Consider the following 20,638-nt stretch of genomic DNA (forward strand, 5'->3'; position numbering starts at 1 on the left):
TCCCGCATGCGGTTGCGATGCATGCGATGATGATGGGATATGCAGTGTTCTTGCGGTCAGAGTACCACATGAGCCAATAGTATACGATGCCTGCGAGCATGTATGGTGGCGCGGTCAGAAGCAGACTGGTTGTACTTTTATATCCGAGCGACGCTACGAGTCTAGGAAAGTAGTTGGCAATCGAGCCCTGCGCCTGCGAGAGGAGGTTACAGAAGATGAGGAGTAGCATTTTGGGATCGGCCATCACCTTATACAGATGGCTCGTCCGTCGCGAGAACAAGCCTCTGGATTCAGGGTACCCAGATCAGATCGCAAAGATTATTCGGGGTGGCGTGACGGAGGAGATGGTCCAGCTTAACTGCCGATACGAAATGTACTGATGAATTCTCGGGCGTATAGATGGTCGAAACAAGGCAAGCTTCCGCATTTCGGGAAAACAGCTGTGTGCAAGCATCAGAGTTCCGGGCTGATCTGCCTTTTGTCACCCCAGAAGAACAAGGTGACTTCGAAGTTGACAGGACATGGCACGATGCCTTGCGGTACGACTAACAGCAATCTGATCCTGATGATCAGAGCGACTTTGGGACTAAGGTATCATCGAGCAATGGATTGGCAGCGCATTTGATCACAACAAGACCGTCAACAGACATTGTCGGCGTATTGCAAGGTACATCAACACTTGGGTCAGACCGACTGTTGGAAACAGCACCAACGCAATGTCCCCCGTTCGGCACGACTTTCAACAACTTTGGCGGCCTTGACCAAGGCAGTCCTACCAGGTGGTTCTCGGTCGAGTCGCCACAGGTGCAAAGACGACTGGAACGTTTCGACAGCGCAGAGCGTTCGGGGATGTGAGCTGTTCTTCGATCACATTGCTCTCTTCCTCCCTTTCGTTCATCGGCCGATGTTCGATGCTAGTCGGGTAGACAAACGTTTACTCCTTGGTATGCTCTGCCTTGAATACCAGTACGGTGAAGACCCTGATTCTGAAGATCAAGCTGGTTCTGAGGCGGCCTTGTCGATGCAGTGCTTCCGTCAAGCCCGTGCCCTCCTTGCTTCTGATAACGAAGATGAGACACTGGACACGCACCAAAGCACCAATACTGTTCAGGCTTGTTTACTGCGGCATGTGTTCACTAAGATGCATCTCTGCAGCTCGCTCATGATGGGATCGTGGGATCGATGCAGGTTGTTGGTGTACAAGATGGTGACACAAGGTGCATTAACGTGGGCGAGGAAAGTTTATGGGCGGAGGGCGCGTTGGCAGCTCGGCAAGGTCGTGATGCGGTGTATAGACAGTTTAGAAGTTGGAACATCGCCAGGCTAGGTCTGAGTCTTGGCTACTGAAGGAGTTTCCGAGATATTTCTGCATAGAACTGTACAGAACGCGGTGTGAGAGTGAAGTAAGCTTGGGGTAGTGACAACAACAAGCTATGTTACATTTCAGACCACACGAGTTGGAGGAATTGGCTGAGCACTATTGTGTCTCGAGGTCGTTTGGGAGGTAAGACAGGGACCATGCAGAAGGAGCGTCGTGCCGTTGGGGCTCACGTGCCCCCGCGTTGACGCTAGTGACATGTGCCGTCGTCAAACCGCAGCGCGTCATCTATCACCCCGCAAGCCCGGCCAGCTCTTCCAATGGCCCCAGATGTGTCCATGGAGGATGGCACGTCGCTCAGCCCTGCGCCCCATACAGTAGAGAAGCCGACAGCGATACCTAACGTTGATGAGGTTGTCTTCGGCTCGCTATTGATCAGGCCCTGGTACCCGTCCTTCTACCCCGAGGAGCTCGTCGGCCGGAAGGTGGAGCGGCTGTACGTGTGCCAGTGGTGCTTCAAGTACGCCAAAGAACTCACAGGCTTCATCAAGCATCTTGTGAGTGCGACGCAGCTTTTGACGTACCGAGCGCAACGCTAACCAACAGCGCAGCGAGCGTGCCCACTACGCAGCACGGAGCCGCCAGGCAACCACGTGTATACGTCGAACGGATACTCGCTGTACGAGATTGATGGCGAGAAGAACAAACTGTATGCCCAAAATCTATGTCTGTTCGCGAAGCTCTTCCTCGATACAAAGTCCGTCTTCTACGATGTCACGACGTTTCTCTACTACCTGCTTGTCGCACACGACCCCACGCCGAACATACCAAACACACAGTTGGACGGTGACGCCCCAGTGGGTCAGAACCAGGTCGTGGGCTTCTTCAGCAAGGAGAAGATGAGCTGGGACAACAACAATCTGGCGTGCATACTGGTCTTCCCGCCGTGGCAGAAGCAAGGCCTGGGCCAAATCCTCATGGGTGCAAGCTATGAGATGAGCAAGAGAGAAGGACGACTTGGTGGACCCGAGAAGCGTGAGCTGGTCGCTGTCCCGAACAGTGCAACTACTAACAAGACATAGCACTATCCGACCTCGGCCACCTGGCATACGTGCACTACTGGTCGCAAACCCTTGCGCGCACGCTGCTGTCGAGCCCCTCGAAGAAGACACTGACCGTGCACGACCTCGGCCAGAGAACCTTTATTGTGCCAGACGACATAATAGCGACACTGCAAGCCATGGACGTGCTGGAGCACAAGAAGAGGGGCGGCGCGGAAGCACTCATCAACAAGGCGAAAGTCAGGGCGTGGGTAGAACAGCACAAAGTCAGCCTCAAAAGCCCAGTAGATTCGGAAGCGTTTTCGTTGAGAGAGAGAAGCAGGAGCGAAAGCGAGGAATGAGAGCGAGGATTGAGAGCGAGGAGTGAGAGTGAGGAGTGAGGAGCGCTCCTGCCGGTGGACATGGTCAAAATCAGGCGTTCTGTTGAGATACCCCAGTTTCTTTCACAACCAAGATTCCAGAAATTCTGAAGTGTGCAATCTATAAATGGTAAGATTGGTAGTACCTTTGTAGGCCAAAACAAGCGGGTATTCGCCCCGGCTCAAGAAGCCCACCGTAACGCCAAAAAAAAAAAGAAAACACCCCGCAAACACATCCTTCCACAGAAGCTCACTTCTTATCCGCAGCCAGATAGCCAACAACGTCTCCACACCTCTCCAACCTCGCCCTCGTCTCCGGCAAGCCCTTGTTCAACCTGCCCAGCCCCTCCACCGCCCTCTCCCAATTCCTCCTCACCTCGTCCTCCCTCGCTATCCCCACCGCCCTCCCCCCCTCAAGCAGCTCAAGCGCCACACCACCAGCCTTGTCCTCGGCGACTCGGCTCTGGGCGTCCCACAAGCGTGCCTCGCTCTCAAACACCTCTTCGAACCGCCTCGCACTCGCCGCAGCCGTCTCGCGTCTGTGCCGCGAGATGTCCGCCACGAGCCTGTCACGCCGCGCCACGTGCTCGGCTAGCCTGGCCCGCAGCTTGTCGTCGAAGGGCTCGAACTCGACTTCTTCCACCCCTGGCACGGCGGCGCTCTGCTGTACGCCGTCCATTGCGTCGGCGTGGCCAGCGTGTCCATCGTGTCCATCGTGTCCGTCGTGTCCGTCGATGCCGAACCCGCCCCCGCCCGCCGCGCTCACGACGTCGATGCCATTGATTGTGATGTTGGACTTCAGACCCGCGAGGACCTGCGCCACGAAGGCGTCGACGAGCGTTTCGGTCGCTGCGCGCAGGTCGTCCGGAGAGTGGGCGTCTGAGGGCTGGGCGGGCAGGTGCAGGTCCAGTTTTGAACGGGCCGCGGCGCGGATTTGCGAGGTGAGGTGGATCAGGTCTCCGGGGGCTTGGAGCTCGATTTTGCGGTGCTCGGATTGCATGCTGGGTGTGTTTTGGTGTGGGCGCGCGTCGTGCGCTGGGTGTCGCGCTGTGGATTTGGCAGGTTTGTTGGGTCGTGAAAGATGCCTGGCGATTCGTGTGGGTTTATGTTCGAGGGCGAGGCAGTGTCACTGCGTGGTGGGAGGGAGGGTGTGATGTTGTGTTGACTTGACATTGTTTTGGTGTTGTTTGCGCCGGGAGATCAACGCGCGCTTGTCGGCTGTCGCGCTAAGAGCATGCTGAGGTGGGGCGGCCGCGTGCCCCCCGTAGCTCGAGGAGAGCTGCAATGAAGTCCGAACTCAAGGACTGTATACACAGTCAGTTGGTTTGAATGAGGCTGGTGATGTATCTGATATATTGTGTGGTTCAGGTTTTAATGTACATGATTCTCCCAAGCAAGTACAATAACGCCTTATCGCCAGTCCTTCACTTCCAAACGCCTACAACCCATAAATCCCAACCCACAGATGCTCCGTATCCCATGAATGATTGCACGTACGCCGTTGACCATTCTTTGACGAGCCTGGAGGTCATGTCGACGCTACAATGCTGTCCGCCGTCACGACGTCGGGAACATGTTCTTCACCTCCTCATCGGTAACAACGATGTCCTGCACAGGGTCCTGTCGGCGCTCGAGGTCATCGAATTGGAAGTCGGCATAGCTGGGCAGGAACATTTCTGTTGTGATTGTCAGCACTGATTTCCTCGTCCTGCGCCTCAATACGGAACGCGGTAGAGCCGTCAGGAGAGAGGTATCAAGACGCACCCTGATTCCAGTCAAAGCCCTGGCTCGCCTTGACGCATGTGATCAACCGCGGATACTCGGCATCCCCAACGTTAACCACGGTATGCTCTGCCTTGGAGAACGTCGCCGCTGCTCGCACGTTAGCCCGGCATCTTATCGCGCCTTATCGATATGACGACGATAAGAGCTCCGTAGCGCATCACCACCGCCTCGACTCAAAGGAAGACACGACATACACATCAGGCTCGGCCTTCTGGCCTTGCTTCCCTGCCGTGGACTCGGCGCCTCGAAGCTGCCGTACGACGATGGCTGGTACGAGGAAGGGCTGGAGGCGCTGCTGCCGACGGATCCCGACTCGGTCGCGCGCTCGAGTGCCTTGCTCTTGCGCTTGGGGATGGCGATGGAGCTGCTCATCTTGGACGGATTGAATACAGATGGTGGTAAGAAAGGATATTGGTTCAAGACAGCCTCCGGGTTAACGTCACAAAGAGTGTGGAAGTAGCATGTAGAAGAAGGAAGAGAGGAAGGCCAGGCTCCCAGAATGACCTGACGTTCAAGTCGCTGTCTCAAGGGGAGTCAGACGCGAGGCGGCCAATCAGCATCCAACGCGCCCCGGTTCCACCTGGCGATCAGCGCGCCAGTGGACGTGCGTGTGACAGGTACGGAGGGGGACGATGATGCTATGTGATGTTATCTCTTATCGCGAGACGTTATGCAGGTGCTCGCAGGTGCTGACGACAGCCGCCGTGAGTTTCAGGTCCTCGCTGAGTCGCGCTCCCAACGCCCATCACGGTGTCTGAAGTGGTGTTGGCCCTGGTAGCTACTCACGTAAATTAGGCCATGTTCGTTCAGCATGACGTGCGACAGAGACTAAGCACTCGTACGATCAACCCATTTCCATTACCTCGGTACAAGCATCTGGTCAGAAAAGCACTCCGTATCGTACACATTGCTCAAAAGCTCACTGGTCGGTCCTGCCGAAGTACAAGTTCGGCATTGACAATCACGTCCTCCCCCAGCGACCCGCTATCAATCTCCCAACAGGTGTAACATGCGTATCGAGCGAGCGTACAGAAAGAGGAAAGTAAAGCAACGCTGAAATTACGGTTCTACACATTCCGTAGAAACACGTCCATCTCTCGGCTCGAATGCCGACCCTTGATTCGAACACATCTCCTGAGAGAGACGTCTGACCATGTCGCCAGCTCAGGGTATCCCAACAAGACCCAGCCAAAACCTCAAAAGAACTCCGCGGCGCCGTAAGAATAGTCGTGGGTGAAGATGGAAGAATTACAAACGTCAGAGAGGGCGTCAGACGGCGGTGACAACATAGCAAAAACCGGGGGTATCATAGTGTCTTCGTGGAAGCTCGCGTGACGGGACGAGACGAGTCTACCATCCCTTCTTTCGCGCGAAGCGCCTGTTCAACAGAACAAGCACCTTCGAAACGTTAAATTGGACGTATTCCAGGTCAAGGTCTTCTTGATTGTCCTTTTGCATTTCGAGGAGGTCGTCCAGCTTCAGGTCCAGTTCGAGAAGGCCGCGATTGCGGCCCTTGTAGTGCAATGAGATGACAAACGTCCCTGGGAGCGGACTCGTAAAGTTGAAGTAGATGTTTGCCCGCCTGTTCTCGGGGACGTTGCTCTTCTGGATGACTCCTTCTCTCTCCAGCTGTTGATGTGTGAACTTGTAGGGACCCAGGACCTGGTGTTTCTGCTGCTTCCTAGTCTTCCCTTCTGACTGACTCCGAACGTTGTGGAGGTAGGATTTGTATGTTTCCAGCTGCCCCACGAGATAGTTGTTGTGGTCGCGTATGGTCCGATAGACTTCCTCGAGCTTTCTTGTCTCTTCGATCGTCTTCTCCTTCATGGATCCCAGGTGTACCAACTCCTGCTCGACTTCATCTCTAAGTAGAGAGAAGCCATCCTCTTTGTCAATAACACCTAGATCTTGCAGTTGACTGAGCAGCTCCATGCTGCGGATGCCCTTCTTCACCATGATCGAGTCGTTCTTCGTCGTCGCAGCTGCCTCGGCAATCCTGTCAAGTCTCAACGGTCTCCGAGTGACCGAAGTGTGGGGAGGAAGCGAGCGCAAGATCATGACGAACGTGCCTTTCGCCTCCATGAAGTAAATCTCCTCCTGAGTAATGTCAAGCGCCGCAGTAAGATCGTCAAGCGGTGTCTCCCACTTGCTGAACAATGGCAGATTGATCGCCCTGTTCTCCTTACGTGGGAGCTGGGCCGGTGCTGGCCCAAGTTCCTGAAGTATCACACCAAGATGTGAACTGTCATCTCTTGCCTGAAGCAAGTCAGTAACTTTATCCTTGGCGTCGTCCCTTCGCGCAAGCTTTGAGCTTACCAACTCCGTCGCATGCCTCTCCAGCAGTTGATGCGTTGCATAGACTTCGTTGAGAGTGATGGACAGTTCAAGATCTCTCTTGGACAACGCCACGTAGTTGTCCATCTCCAGGGTCTCGTAGAAGTCCTGTACTTCGCAAAGATCAAGAAGGAACTTGTTGATGCGGTCTTTGTTTTGGTGGATGAAAGGCTGGAGCTTGGCCATGTACGGCTCCTTCGCGTATGAGGGCTTGTTGGCCAAATTCTGCAGCATCTTTGCAACGTACGTAAGTGTGCGCTTTGGATTTTCGGCTGGTGTTGCATCGATCAGCATGTATGACCGTGGCGTGACAATGGCAGGGTTGATGAAGCGTAGGAAGAAGAAGCCGCCGATGAGCGTGCAGATTGTCTGGTCCTGCGCATCCGGGTACTTTCGTCGTGACAAGCTGCGAATCTGTTTGCAGATCCAGCGAATACCGTACGGGGTCTCCTCTAGACCTTTGATGATAGTCGAGAGGAAGTTGTTGGCAATCTCCATGAGCATGTTCAGTCGGGGCGCAATGATCTGCTGGACCTTTTCGTTCTCTGCGGCCTGCTCTGCTGTGACGCCCTTTGGAAGGTGTGGAGGCAGGTTTCCTTGCTCTTCCAGTTCGCTGACCATCTTTTCATACACCTTGAGCGGGTTGATCTCCAGGTCGAGATCCTTCAACTCAATTAAAGAGTTAATGCTGTCCTGCAGCACAACTTTAAGATAGCTCTGACCGGGACCTCTCCTTGTGTATGTAGTCATCATACGAGACACGGGTGTGTTGGCACGCAGCAGCGAGCTGTAGTCTGGTGTGTTGTCGAATTGGTATGTGAGCACCGACTGGCCAAGACGTTAGTGGGTCACGACAGATGGAGCGGACGTAGGCCGTACCTGGAACATGGTAAGAAGTAAATGCTCCTCACGGCTCTCGTACTGGTTTCCGTAGATTGTGAACATGACTGTTTGGAGCAGGGCATCAATCTCAGCCATTGAGACAAGTCGGCAAAGATGGGCGATGTGTCGTGGCTCTGACTGCAGCAGAAACAGAAGATTGCCGTATTTCTGTGTTTTCTCGTCGTTGGGGAAGGAGCCCTCTTGCAGCTCGAGACCGTCTTCAAGATGGCTTGCAACTTCGTTTTGCTGTAGCACGGTCAATACCTGTGGTTACGCTACAGCTGAGCGATGCGTACCTCTTCCAACGCCATGCGGTTCTGGATAAGGAGCGCTATCCGAGAGTCGAGGTAGCGGACGTCTTTCTCGAGGACGAAGTTCTTCTTCGACTGCGACGAGATCTTGGTCTTCAGCTCTCGCAGTATCTTCTGGGCTATGCGTTGTTAGCCGAGGGTGGAGCCAGCATGTTTGTGTGTGGTACCTCTGGCGAGATCGTCCTCGATCTCGAGTTCCTTGTCCTTGGCGGACATGGACAGATACAGTGCGGTGACCGAGTAGCGCTTCGACTGGCGCACTGAGCGCGAGCCATCGTGTGACGACATTGTGTTCTGGCGCGAGACGGGCACAAAGGACGACGTGGTGGACGAGGTCGAGGCGCGTGAAGGGGCGTGCAGCATTGAGACGGCCATGTCGAGGGATTGCTCAGGCCGTGGGCGAGGGTCAGAGCAGGCGGAGAAAAGGACGTGGTCGGTGGTAGGCGGTTTCACGAGTTGCGGGGTGTAGGCGACGGAACCAGGTCAGCACTCAGGTACGTGTGCTACGGTGTGCTGAGCGCAGTGACACGAGGCGCCGCAGCGCTTTGCTTGGGGAAGGCGGGCGGGCAGGCAGGATGCCGTGGGAGACTCTGTGCGCGCAGAGGGGGGCTGCAACGGAGAGATGCGTGTCCGCGCTGTAGTGAGGATGTGTCGACGTCTCCAGCGACTGCAGGCGTGTGGATGAATTGCGCACGGTGGTGGTGGCAGTGGTGGCAGTGGTGGTGGGAGCAATGCAATGCGGGCGTGGACTGCGCGCGGGCCTGGATACGGTAGAGCAGAGTCGCGCCAGGCAGTGCGGGGACAGGACCGAAGCTCAACTGGGGGGGGTGAACAGACGGGCGTGCGACATGCCAGGGCTCAGGAGGGCAACGCGTCGCTGGGGGTAAATTAGCGGGCGAGCAGAGGAGAACCTCAGGACGTGAAGCGCAGAGTGTAGGGCGCCAGTAATGGGCGGGCGGAAAGGAGCAGTGTATGTTTCAGCGCGTGGCCGGCTAGCACGAGTAGCAGTGGCAGCACGACGGAGCCAGTGGGTCGCGGTAGGGCGCGGTAGGGCGGTAGGGCGGTGGAGCGGTAGAGCGGTTGAGATCAGAGAGCGCGGCAGGCGACGGCGCAAAGGGCAGTCGCAATAGCACCGACGACACGAACTCCGCGAGAACAGCAGCGTTCGCTCAGGTGTAGCGCGCGTAGAGACTAGAGGCTGCCGGCTAGAGAGATGGAGATGCAGAGGGGCCAGGATGCAGGATGCCAGGGTGCCAGGGTGCCAGGGTGCCAGGGTGCCAGGGTCCGAGGGTGCCAGGATGCCAGGGCAGGGCTCGCATGCACGCTGCGCCTCTGAAACCGTGGTCAGGTGCTGTTGTCCTTCAGGGGCCCTGGAGCCAAAGAGCGGGTCGCGCGCACTGTCACTCGCCGGTTCCTGACTAGCAGACGTCAATATCACAAACGCTGCCGAATCTCACTTGGCTTGCACGGCCCAGTTGTCCATCACGTCCACGTCCATGCCCAGGTCCACGCCCACGTCCCATGCCCAGGTTCACGCCCACGTCCATGCCCACGCCCACGTCCGTGTCAAGGCTCCTATCTGAGGCATGTGCGAAGCGTGTCGTGCCCGTTGCAGACGGGAGCTCGTCGTCATCGTCGTCGTCGTCGTCGTGTCGTGGCCTGGCATGGAATGCACTCGCGGCCCGCCCCTCAGCTGTGCTACCTACGAGCATGCAACCGTCTACAAGCGGCAAGCGGCAAGCGACTTCCCAATGTTCCCATCGAGCGTGGGTCCTCTGGCCGAGCATGCAGGTCCCAGAGCACCGCTCCTCGGCCCTATTGCCCCGTCACTGCGAACGACTCGCCATCGCAAATCGCAATGTATCTTGATAACGCTTCATTTGCACTCGATGCCCGCCGCCCTTCTACCAACTGCCCGATTGCCCTACTTACAATGCAGTACCTATCAGCTACCCAGGTGCGCTCTTCCACGCCTGCTGTGCTCCACCAAATGCTGCTGTTGCCCGTCCGCATCAGCCATCACGCCACTCCCTCTTCCATCCTGCTGCCGCCGAAATGCAGCCAGGATTCGGTAATGCATTCCTCATCGTCCCGCGCTCGACGCACTGCGAGCCATGGATCCCAATCCGTTCCCACCTCTGCGCCAAGCAATCGCCAAGCTGATTCATTCATCGTCTGGCGATCCTCCATCCGAGAACGCCGCGCGAGAAGAAAACAAAGAATCGAAAGAAAACAACCCATGTAGATCCACTCGTCAGATCGCCAAGAGCGACGCCATGACACGCTGATCCCACAACCAACTCATAAACTTTGACCAGCCGTACACAGTAAACACAAACTCCACATCTCTCACATCGACTCGGACATGGCTGGTTCGCGATTCTCAGCGCATTGACCATCGTCTGTGCATGGCGATCGTTGCGCCCGTTCCCCAACTTGGTCAAGAATGCGCTACGGCGTGCCTGTGCGCTCAGCGCACAAGCAGCGCGAGAACAGACATCGATCCGAAATAGCTGCATGTATTAGCTTCCCTGTCAAAAACCTTAGGCCTCAGGGCACAGGGCCAGGAAGCAGCATGGCCGATAAACACCACCTCAAAGCAGCCACAGCTTCGCGGCCCGGCGCTGGCCATGCCTGCCTGTATCCCAAGCACCAAAGGGGGGTCCAATGAAGAAGAGTAACTCACATCCATGTCGCATACATCCATTCCCGAATGGTCAGAATGGCCGTCAACTCTGGCGTCGACGTGACCCTCTTTAGCCCCGCGGCACTGATAAGCGCAATTACGATGATGCGTCCAAGCAAGCTGGGGACAACCGAAAAGGCCACAAACGGCAACAGCGGAAGCCACATGGCGGCATGCTGGCTTGTCCCCGCGCCATGCCCAATACTCGCCTCCCTTCTCGGCGAAAACGCGACCAAGTCGGTCTGGCGCTCGAGGAAACGACTTTCTGCTTCGTGGATAGGATTGCGCTGCTTCATCCACGCTCGGTATCTATCCACATCTGAACGACTAGCAGAGGGAAGGCTCTTGACATCATTAAACGCAGACAGGGCCCGGTCTACGCTTGGTCAGGCGCTTTCTCGCATGTAGATGCTTGCCGTGCGCAGCTCGATAGGGCAAGCATGCTATTGATATCGGGCACTTACTGTATTGTTCCAGCTTCTGATAGACTCGACCCAGTACATCGATCCTTCGGCGATGCACGTCGTTTCCATGCAGACTATCTCCTCGTCTGGATGCAGGGTGGTGATGCCCTGTTTGGCCGCCTGGAGAGGCTTGGGCAATATCATGGTCTAGAAGGCGTAGTTCTTCCTCCAACTCGCTGATTTCATCCTGCAGATGCAGGAGAACGCGGTGGTTCAACTGCTCAAACTTACGATACGCAGGCACCACGGTATCTTCTTGGTTGCTGCGGCCCTCCTTCTTGAGTTCACTCAACTTGTAAGCCAGGAGCTCGTAGCCAATCACCGTATCGTCAGCGACGCTTCCTTGCCGTTGCGAGTGAGGTTGAGGGACCATGGCCAAGTGATGCGATGCATCTGCGTGTGCAACCATGGGCGATTGCACAGTCATGGGCACGTTGTGGCTTGCTACGGGTGAGTGATGTGGATAGGCAGCAACAGACTCTGGCGAGTAGCCTATGGCCAAAGGTGGTGGATAAGACGCCATGGGAGGCCATGCTGAAGCTTGGCTCGCTGTCGCACTAAAGTCTGTCGGCGATGCGCCCGAGTACATTCGTGGGTCGTGAAAAGGTACAGCGGGTTGGACGTTGGGGGACAAGACACCGGCATAAGGAACATTGTGGTGCGGCTGAGGGCTTTGAAGCACGTGACCAGCAAACCGGTGTTGCTGTTGTCTAAGATGAGTTGCATGTGCATTGCCGGGCTGGGAGTTTGGGGGGTAGTTCCAGTGTGGAGCTGGCTGAGATGGGTGTGGCATGTGGCTGGCGTCGTATGTACTCTCCTCGTCGCTGTACACTTCGCTATCTTCTGCTTCCTCGTCTCCGGGACCGTGAACAAAGCTACTCTGATACAACGGCTTTCCCGATGGTTGTTGATAGTGACCGTAGTAGGGAGCTCCCTGACTGTACGATCTTCGCGTTGAGGTCGGTGATGTCCTGGGGGTGTCATGAGCACCCTCGCTAGCATCTGAGGACTTGCTGTCCTTGTCACGCGAATCTGCTGACGAGGTAACCGATGGAGAAGAAGCCTGCAGGACACTCTGCGCATCGAGTTGTGAATCCTGTCCCCCCGCATCCTGACTCAGGAATTGAAAGACATCAGATTGCGTAGCTTCTGTATCAGCAACTGAGGGTGCCTCAGCACGCTTCCTACGCTGCGCTTTGCTACCCTTTGACGACTTTTCCTTGCGACGCCGTTCATGACGGTGAGATTTCTCGGTAATAGTTGTGTTGCTTTCGCTTGCTGTGCTGGGCTGAGTCAGGCCAGAAAGCACTGAGGCTAAAGAAGGGTTGGAGTGTTTGGCAAGGCTTCCGGCGCGTCGCTGCAAGGACCCATGTTTTGGACGCACCCGCAGCCGACTAGAGCTACTATCCTCAGAATGCCGGCGGCGACGAGCGTGAGGCTCAACAGCCGAGCTGACGGCAGAGTCCCTACTCCTGTCCCTTGTGTCTTCGTGCCCTTCCGGTATCTGCCCTAGATTCGGCATGTGGCCTACAGTATCGTCTTCCCAGTGCGCACTCTCTTCCTCGTAGATGGGCGCCGGTGCTGCGGATGCATGATTCTTGCATGTCTTCTTCAGAGTTGGCCGACTTGTCTTGGATAGTTTGGAGCCGCTGTCGTCTGTACCTGTCGAGGAGGGTGGTGCGGAGTGTGCAGCATCGTCGGCGCTTTTGACACGCGAAGGTCGACGCCGCGCTGGGGGCGCAGTGGCCTCGAACGAAGCTTCGTAGTCCGCCTAGAAGTCGAACAGACAGCAATCAGTATCGGGAGGGCACGGTGGGCCGGGGGGCCACAGAGGAGACGTTGATCATCACCCACCATGCCACGTTTGTGCCTGCCGTATGCGCTGGCTGCCAACAAATGACGCGCTGGATTCAGTGGATCTGATGCTGTCGACGGCGACTCAGGGCTTGCGCGCCGGCCGTAGCGGGTGGAAGAAGATGGACGGTAGCGCAGTGTGCGATTTCTTGCATGCTGGAAACGATCAGGAGCAAGCAGGGTGCGATAGGAGAGGCTGCGGAAGGCAAAGCAAGGAAAACCACTGTGATCCACGTCTTACACGTCACCGAATGAGCGTCGAGCAGAACACACAAGCAGCCAGCCAGGCCGGTCAAAGAATTTCAAGCGACGTGCAGCCCTCTAGCCGGTCGGCCAACGCAGCGTGCATCACTGCATCATTGTGTCTCTGGATCCAAGCTTGTGGGTGGGGGCGTTGCAGCTGCGGGATGGCGCGGCTTCGACCAATCATGCGTCGATGGAGCCCGTCAAGCGAATGCGTTCGCCTACCGGTACCGTACGGCGTACGCCTTGATAAGCTGCCCCGGAGCGCTCGGGCGTCGGGCACTGGTCTTTTGCTACTACGCTCCAGTCACTGGACATTGCCCTGAGTCCCTGACTTGAGCTGTTTGATGCTCCGGCGACCTCCGAGGTCCGTCTGTGGCACCTGACCACTGCCTTCCACTTTCGGGCACCTAAACACTCATCATGTAAGCAAGAGATAGCAGTGGGCGCGCAGCTACAGCCACAGCCCTGCCCTTTATGAGCGCTTGACACCAGCAAAGAACCTCGCTCTTACTATACTCTGTCTTTGCACCAGTATCCTCGATTCCGTCAGTCCCTGTGCATCACCCCCCACTGTTGAAGCCGCTACCGGTACCCCTCCAAAGACCACACTTCTTCTCTCTGCGGCTCCAGTATCCACCATGGACCCTACAGTCAAGTACCTGCTCTCGCTCGGTGCCATAAGAGACCGCGCCAAGGTAGTTGGGCAGGCTGCAAAGAACGGGAACCTCAACCACTTTGACGTCCACGAGGACAAACTGGATGACGTTGCAGACTTCGTGACTTCCGTCATCAAGGTCCGTTACACACGTTCGTGCATCCACACAGCAAGCTCACTGTGTCGACTAGCGTGACTACGGCCCAGACAAGTTTGACACTATACCACCACACGGCCGCTGGCAACATTTTGAAGTCGGCAATGTCCCACGGATCTCTGACCTGCTCGAGGAGTGGAAGAAATCCGGCTGTGACGACAAAGAGCTTACACGTCGATTAATAGATTTGTTCTTCGTATCAGTGCTCCTGGATGCTGGCGCAGGTGATCACTGGAAGTATATCGAGCCCAAGACGGGAGGATCGTACGAGCGCAGCGAGGGTATTGCAGTTGCCAGTCTCTACATGTTCCTTGAAGGTGGTTATACCGCCGAGGAGACAGACACACCCCTGGTTGATGGTCAGTATCTCTCGCCCAATTTGTCAGGTCTGTTACTCAACCCATTTCAGGGAAAGGACTAGCTCAATTGACGACCGAAACTCTCGCCAAAGGTCTGCAGGTCACAGAGAGCAACCCTATGCTAGGAGTGGAGTCTAGGGCAAACCTACTTCGGGGGCTTGGTAAATCGTTGCTGGCCCACCCCGATATTTTTGGAGCTGCAGGTCGCCCAGGAAACGCTGTCGGTGAGTCGGTTCGACTTCATTCGATTGTCCCTGCTCATCACTTTCCAGATTACTTGTTAGAGTCCGCTAGCGACCCCGCAACGCTCGACATCCTCGTCTTCTGGGACCTTCTCCAGACGCTGCTGATTCCAATTTGGCCTCAAGACCGCACAACCATCAACGGATCCCCTATCGGCGATGCCTGGCCACTTGGTGCCCTAGCAAATCAAGCCGGCTCTTCACACACAGACAAGAGCAACCCAGAATTCATCCAACCATTCCACAAGTTGACACAGTGGCTAACCTACTCGTTGATGGTTCCTTTCCAACGTATCCTCAATATCAAGTGGATCAATGCACAGTCTCTCACCGCTCTCCCGGAGTATCGCAATGGTGGTCTATTCGTCGATATGGGTGTTTTATCGCTCAAGAAGCCCACACTTGACAAAGGCTTGAAGGCCTCTAGAGAAGCGCTTCCACAATTCGCAGCTGGCGATGATGTGATTGTCGAATGGCGAGCCATGACTCTGGTGTTGATCGACAAACTATATCCTATGATTTTGTCTCGGATGGACGGTGCTCACCTCAGTATGGCACAGTTGCTCGAGGCTGGAACATGGAAGTCTGGTAGGGAAACGGCGGCGAAGCTGCGTCCGAAGACGAAGTCGAGCCCAATCATCATTGAGAGCGACGGAACAGTCTTCTAAGAGACGCCAATAAATTCAGCAAACTGATTTTGTCTGCCGTCAGAAACATCTCTCACAGTGCCACGTGGATTTTCATGCGACCTGCCGCGAATCTTGACAACATATTGGATTGCCCATCAATAAGCAGAAAGCAGCCGTCGCTACGTGGGCCAATCGAGTCTTGTCAGACGCTACCCCGCGATTATGCCTGGGATCTAGCCTTCGACTTCTTCTTTCTTGCACCACAACTTCTTCTCGCACGTCTTGTGCCTGGAACTAGGCTCTACCCATGTGCTGACCGAGAGAAACAGTGCTTCAACGACCCCAGTCTCACCAGCGCGGAGTCTTGCAAGATCCAGAGCCTAGCAACGTAGATATTTCTGGCCCCAACTGGGTCTCAAAAAACCAGAGTCTCCACGTAATACAACGTATTTACTCTGACCAACGTTTGTCCCAGAGCGAGTATAGCGTCCTCTGATCGTGTTTGGAGCCGCCATGGAATCCTACGTGTACGAGCCAATAGATCTTGCAAACGCATCTTTCCGCCTTGTCCGACCGTACCAGGATGATACGGGCCCAATACGGTGCGAGCTTTTCCATGCTCAAATTCACGATGCTAAAGACGCTATAGAGTACGAGGCTCTGTCCTACACATGGGGCGGCACGATCAAATCATGCAATATCGAGCTCAACGGCAAAAACATGCCAGTTACAGAACGTTTGTTCCATGCTCTCCAGCATCTACGCTACACGCACGAAGATTGGATTTTCTGGATCGATGCTATATGTCTTGATCAACAAAATATCAGTGAGCGCGGGCATCAGGTGCAACAAATGGCACCCATCTATGGATTTGCCAGACAGGTCGTCTTTTGGTTGGGCCTAGCAACCCCAAATACTGACCAGATTTTCGCCTCTATGCAAATTTTAGAGTAACATGCGATCAATCATCCTTGCAACGAATGGACACCTTCTGATTCAACTACGGCTGCGGAAGCTGAACACATACAAGGATCGAGGAACGGTCAGGCTCGAAGCGGCGAGATGCTACTCTTTCAGATGCGAAGCAGGAAAGTACTCTGGTATGCCGAGGGTACGGAGTCCACAGCATTGACGTGTTCCTGACGAGCTCTTGACGCAGTAGCTCTTCTGATTTTTAGAACGTGCATAATCAGCAGCAGCAGCAGCAGCAGCATGAAAAACCACGGAATCAAAAGCATGTTGAGCGAAGACTGCATCAAGTGAGACTCGAGGCAAAGAACGGAGTATCGGCTTATAATAGCTGGTACATTTTTACTTGGGTTTCCTATGCAATCCATCCAATCCATCTCGAAGCCGCCCCAAGAGTCCAGCACGCCTCCAGAGATGCCCACCAGACGGGGCAGCAACGTGGCATGCACAATATGTCCAGCCCATCCGACCTTCCCAGCGGACAGGTAAACGATAAGCAAACCTCCCAATATCTTCAAGACATTATCGACTAGTTAAAAAAAAAAAAGACCCAGTCCGCCTTCCGCACCACATGGTAACTTGGTAGCAGACACGGGCCTTGGGTATAAACACTGAAAGCAAGTATAACAGTCCGTACCGCGCCTTTGCACGTGTGCGAGTGGCGGGAAGCTTGCCAGGCGCGGTAGCAGGAGGTAGAAGGTAAACAAATCGGTAGATATCGAAGAGAGCGAGTGATCCGATCGAAAAAAAAAGGAAAACGCAAAAATGCTCCACATGTCCTCATGAAATGTCGCTAGAGAGATGTTTACAATGCCATGCCAGGGACCGGTTTCCGGCTGGGAACAGCACTAGTCAAGGGGGCAGGTGCAGGACCGGCATCGAGGTTCATGTTCGGGTTCATGGGACTGGGTCCGAGGGCAGGTCCACGACGAGCGCCGCCAAGCTGGCTTGCGGAGCTTGATCTGGGACGACCCATTTGTGGTGGTGGGGCCATAGGACCGCCTCCATGAGGGCCGGGAGACATCGAGCGAGGAGGTCCAGCGTACGGTGCGTTGCTGTTCGCGCGGCCACGGCCTTGTGGTGATCCAGGATAAGGAGCATTGCTGTTGGTACGGTTACGAGGAGGGCCTTGCATGTGAGGAGGCATCTGGCGGGGGCCGGGGCTCATAGTGCGGGGGCCAGGGGGGTCCTGACCACTAGCAGGCGACAAAGCTGGCGGGTGAGGCGAACTGCGACCGTCGACAGGAGACATTGGACGAGGTTGAGGAATGCCGCCAGGGCCCATGGGCGAGCGGATAGGAGGTCCGCGCATATGCGGTGGAGGAGGGCCTTGACGCGGTGGACCAGTGCGAGGCTTGACAGGGTGCTTAGAGAGACAGGTTCGGGGCACAACACCTTGATGTGAGAGATCCATGCTGATACAAAGAGCCTGTGTTGTGTCAGTGGCATTATCAGACGGCGGCATTCAAGTAAGCTTACCCATCCATCATCGTACTCGTGAAGCATACGGACCAGCGAGCCAGCCTTTAGCTCAAGCTCATCACCCATGGAGGGCTTGAAGTCGAGTTGAACACGGTGGACATTGTTAGGGCCGGCAGGAGCACCGTTGGGACGGCCAGCAACCATAGCACCAGCGGTACCAACAATCATAGGTGTGCCCATGGCGGGTGACGAAGGAACATCTTCTGTCCATGCGGGACTTGTTGGTACTCCGTCGGTGTTGGCGTTGAGACTGGGGGGCGCAGGGAACTCGGTTCCTGACACAGGGACATTGGTCACAGCATTGGCTACAGCAACAGCATCGACCTCTGGAGCGGGAGCGGGAGCAACACGGGCGTCAAGGTCAGCACTTGGGGCTGCCGAGTGCGTGGGGAATGCTTGGGGAGGCGAGTCAGGAATGGCTGCATGTGCAGCGTCGAGAGCGGCGCTGTTACCGAAGGGATTAGCTGGTGGTTGGGTGTTGGCCGGCGTCTGAGGGTCGTTGAATGGGTTTGCTGCAGGCGCAACAGCAGCGGCAGGAGCAGCATTGGCAGCTCCACGACGTTCCCAGGCGCTAACGGGACGCTCCTCAGGTGATACAGCTCGGTCTTGAGAGGCAGCAATAGGAGCGGCAGCCGCGGCAACAGTGAGCAGTCCTCCGCTCTTGCGCTGCTCGTTGAAAGTAGGATCGAACTGGGTAACTGGCCGCAGGCTCAAGCGAGGTGCAGTAGACATGGTGCGATTGGTATCCATGCTGGGAGCGGCACCGGTGGGGACCTGAGGCGGTAGGGGTGCAGGAGCACCGTGCATACCAATCTTCTCATTGTCCTTCTCTCCCGCCATTGCGTTCTTCTTGCAACGGTAGAAGAACAGGATGCCAGCAAGGAGAGCAGCCAAACCAAGCAAGATACCGAGAGCAAGACCAGCCTTAGCACCACCAGACATACCTCCACTTTCCGAGGCGTCGGATGTGGGAGTAGCAGAGATGGACGCAGTAGCAGATGCTGTGGCAGACACCAGGGCGCCGACCACTGACGCCGAGTTCGAGGCGACTGGAGACTTGGTTGCGACGATCAGTGTAGATTGGCCCTTTGTCGATTTCGCTGTTGAGGTTTCTGCAGTTTCAGTCTCAGACTCAGTGGTGTGTATCGTGGTAGAAGCAGGTCGCTTTGAACTGGCGGCTGTTGGCCTGGTGGACGTGGGCTTCTCGTCATCGTCATCGTCTGAAACGGTAGAGAACGGCCTTGTTGCTACAGCGGGCGGGACGAGTGTCTTTGGGGCATCGTTCTGCTGGGTGACCCGTACGGCTTTGCTAGTAGGGGTGTTGGGTACGGTGACTATTTGAATGACTGTTGCGACTGGGTCGTCATCCTCCTCCTCCTGCCGGTTGCGTTGCCGGCGTATAAGGTGGGCGTGTCCATGTTGGTGCGCCATGTCGTGTTCAGTGGCGTGCAGTTTGTTGGTCCGAGTCGTGGGCGTGGTCAATTTACAGGCCGTGTTCGATTGTGGTTACGGTGTGGTGGAGTGTCGAGTACGCGAGTCCAATTCACCTCCTCTTTTCGATTTGATTCTACGATTACGTAGTGTTGTATACAAACACAAAGGATCGTCAAATATTTACTACAGCTGTGGCTCAAGGGAGGTCAGGCTGTGCCGGAAGGAATGTACAGTTGGGTTTGGCCTCGGCGCGTCGGCGTGTTGGAATGTTGATCGTGAACTAAGTACTAGACATAAAGAGTGACGTTTATTGTTAAAAGAGAGTGGTGCCGAAGACGCGCTCAACGATTGAAAGAAGCACGACAGCCTGGCCGTGAGAGGTCGGTCAGTGAAGGTGTAAGGACGGCGGCGGGTGAGAGGAGGAGCGACCCGGCCTGGGGCAGAGTAGGCGCGTAGGTTCAAAGGAAACACGGCAGAGCAGCCAATGGTCCTTCGAAACGTTCGCGTGCCTTTAGAACGCGCCGCTCGAGGGCCTGTGCTGTGGTCCATCATTCCGCAATCGAAGCTAGTCACGGCCTACACCCAGGTACGCTCTGCGTTTGATTCGCTGATTGTTTGCAATTTCCCTGGGTGTGGATGAGCACGAGCTACTTTCTCATTTTCAGCGCCTTGGTGGTGCAGCAGGCGGTGCGGGAGCCCCTGTGCGAACGCCCTCAGCGTGTTTGAGGTTGCGAAGGCGTCAAGGAGGATTTCCACGGTTCGGATAGACGGAAGGGTGGGTCATTCTTCAAGAGCTCCGTCACGACAGCACTTGGAGAGGAGAGCATGTCCAGCCGTCGCCGCATTCCAGTGGCGCCGGATCGATCACACCAGCGACAGATCTTGGTCAGATTGGATGACGTGGAGCAGCAGACTGTGGTGCCAGGAATTGCTTGCAGCTGTCAGGTGGTGCGCCTGTCGTTGCCTCGGGAGCGTGCGGCTGCTAAGCTGAGTTGTTTATTTGAGCTGGGAGATGGACAGGTCGCAATTTCGGCACCCCAACATTCATCAAACTAGTAAAAGAGATCAAGGCAGTGCAAACGCAATTGACGCGCAACCAAATACAAGCAAGACAAAGTTGTTTGCATTATCCCGTAATGACACAACATACAAGGGCGCCCTGAAGACTGCAGTGCACTTGTTCGTGCATGTGTTGGATCCGAGCACGTGGTCTGCTTGTTCATCTCTCGTGCAGACCCTTCCCCACAAGCGAATGACGGGGCCAAAAAGGTGCAGACCTGCGCTCTGAGTCGCAAAAAGATGGTTGCCCTCTGCCCGAATCGAACGAGCGATCTTATCATTGCATACCGAGGTAATACTAGTGATACGCTTTACCACTAAGCCAAGAGGGCTTGGTAGAGATCAAGAGACT

General features: G+C 55.7%; 7 protein-coding genes and 1 non-coding gene across 8 annotated transcripts, besides 8 other annotated features; 2 read left to right on the top strand and 6 right to left on the bottom strand.

Annotated features, from left to right (window-relative positions):
• Positions 1-1,638: 1,638 nt before the first annotated feature.
• EKO05_0000511 (Histone acetyltransferase) lies at positions 1,639-2,720 on the top strand (the record flags this gene model as incomplete). The annotated part of the gene is made up of 3 exons (XM_038936665.1): positions 1,639-1,875; positions 1,930-2,353; positions 2,401-2,720. 3 exons carry the CDS (start codon positions 1,639-1,641, stop codon positions 2,718-2,720), a joined length of 981 nt encoding a protein of 326 aa, XP_038803053.1.
• Positions 2,686-2,763: a tandem repeat.
• A 225-nt stretch (positions 2,764-2,988) lies between these two features.
• EKO05_0000512 (uncharacterized protein) lies at positions 2,989-3,738 on the bottom strand (the record flags this gene model as incomplete). Its single annotated transcript, XM_038944719.1, has 1 exon — positions 2,989-3,738. The coding sequence occupies one exon, from the start codon at positions 3,736-3,738 to the stop codon at positions 2,989-2,991; it is 750 nt and encodes a 249-aa protein (XP_038803054.1).
• Positions 3,739-4,295: 557 nt separating this feature from the next.
• On the bottom strand, positions 4,296-4,895 carry EKO05_0000513 (uncharacterized protein; the record flags this gene model as incomplete). The annotated part of the gene is made up of 3 exons (XM_038936680.1): positions 4,296-4,414; positions 4,503-4,610; positions 4,718-4,895. The coding sequence occupies 3 exons, from the start codon at positions 4,893-4,895 to the stop codon at positions 4,296-4,298; spliced, it is 405 nt and encodes a 134-aa protein (XP_038803055.1).
• Positions 4,896-5,873: 978 nt separating this feature from the next.
• Positions 5,874-8,425, bottom strand: EKO05_0000514 (RasGAP protein; the record flags this gene model as incomplete). The annotated part of the gene is made up of 4 exons (XM_038936837.1): positions 5,874-7,685; positions 7,737-7,985; positions 8,036-8,169; positions 8,218-8,425. 4 exons carry the CDS (start codon positions 8,423-8,425, stop codon positions 5,874-5,876), a joined length of 2,403 nt encoding a protein of 800 aa, XP_038803056.1.
• A 319-nt stretch (positions 8,426-8,744) lies between these two features.
• Positions 8,745-8,776: a tandem repeat.
• A 308-nt stretch (positions 8,777-9,084) lies between these two features.
• Positions 9,085-9,131: a tandem repeat.
• A 144-nt stretch (positions 9,132-9,275) lies between these two features.
• Positions 9,276-9,357: a tandem repeat.
• Positions 9,358-9,533: 176 nt separating this feature from the next.
• Positions 9,534-9,613: a tandem repeat.
• A 60-nt stretch (positions 9,614-9,673) lies between these two features.
• Positions 9,674-9,706: a tandem repeat.
• An 814-nt stretch (positions 9,707-10,520) lies between these two features.
• Positions 10,521-13,057, bottom strand: EKO05_0000515 (uncharacterized protein; the record flags this gene model as incomplete). The annotated part of the gene is made up of 4 exons (XM_059635446.1): positions 10,521-10,563; positions 10,737-11,112; positions 11,201-12,971; positions 13,055-13,057. 4 exons carry the CDS (start codon positions 13,055-13,057, stop codon positions 10,521-10,523), a joined length of 2,193 nt encoding a protein of 730 aa, XP_059491429.1.
• An 881-nt stretch (positions 13,058-13,938) lies between these two features.
• On the top strand, positions 13,939-15,381 carry EKO05_0000516 (uncharacterized protein; the record flags this gene model as incomplete). The annotated part of the gene is made up of 4 exons (XM_059635447.1): positions 13,939-14,094; positions 14,147-14,471; positions 14,522-14,695; positions 14,744-15,381. 4 exons carry the CDS (start codon positions 13,939-13,941, stop codon positions 15,379-15,381), a joined length of 1,293 nt encoding a protein of 430 aa, XP_059491430.1.
• A 1,151-nt stretch (positions 15,382-16,532) lies between these two features.
• Positions 16,533-16,555: a tandem repeat.
• A 561-nt stretch (positions 16,556-17,116) lies between these two features.
• On the bottom strand, positions 17,117-19,224 carry EKO05_0000517 (uncharacterized protein; the record flags this gene model as incomplete). Its single annotated transcript, XM_038937027.1, has 2 exons — positions 17,117-17,740; positions 17,791-19,224. The coding sequence occupies 2 exons, from the start codon at positions 19,222-19,224 to the stop codon at positions 17,117-17,119; spliced, it is 2,058 nt and encodes a 685-aa protein (XP_038803060.1).
• Positions 18,305-18,345: a tandem repeat.
• A 1,307-nt stretch (positions 19,225-20,531) lies between the features above and the next one.
• On the bottom strand, positions 20,532-20,618 carry EKO05_1t8. Its single transcript has one exon. It is a non-coding gene; the product is annotated as a tRNA-Thr (tRNA).
• Positions 20,619-20,638: the final 20 nt, after the last annotated feature.

Source organism: Ascochyta rabiei, chromosome 1, assembly GCF_004011695.2.
Source record: "Ascochyta rabiei chromosome 1, complete sequence".
Lineage (NCBI taxonomy): Eukaryota > Fungi > Ascomycota > Dothideomycetes > Pleosporales > Didymellaceae > Ascochyta > Ascochyta rabiei.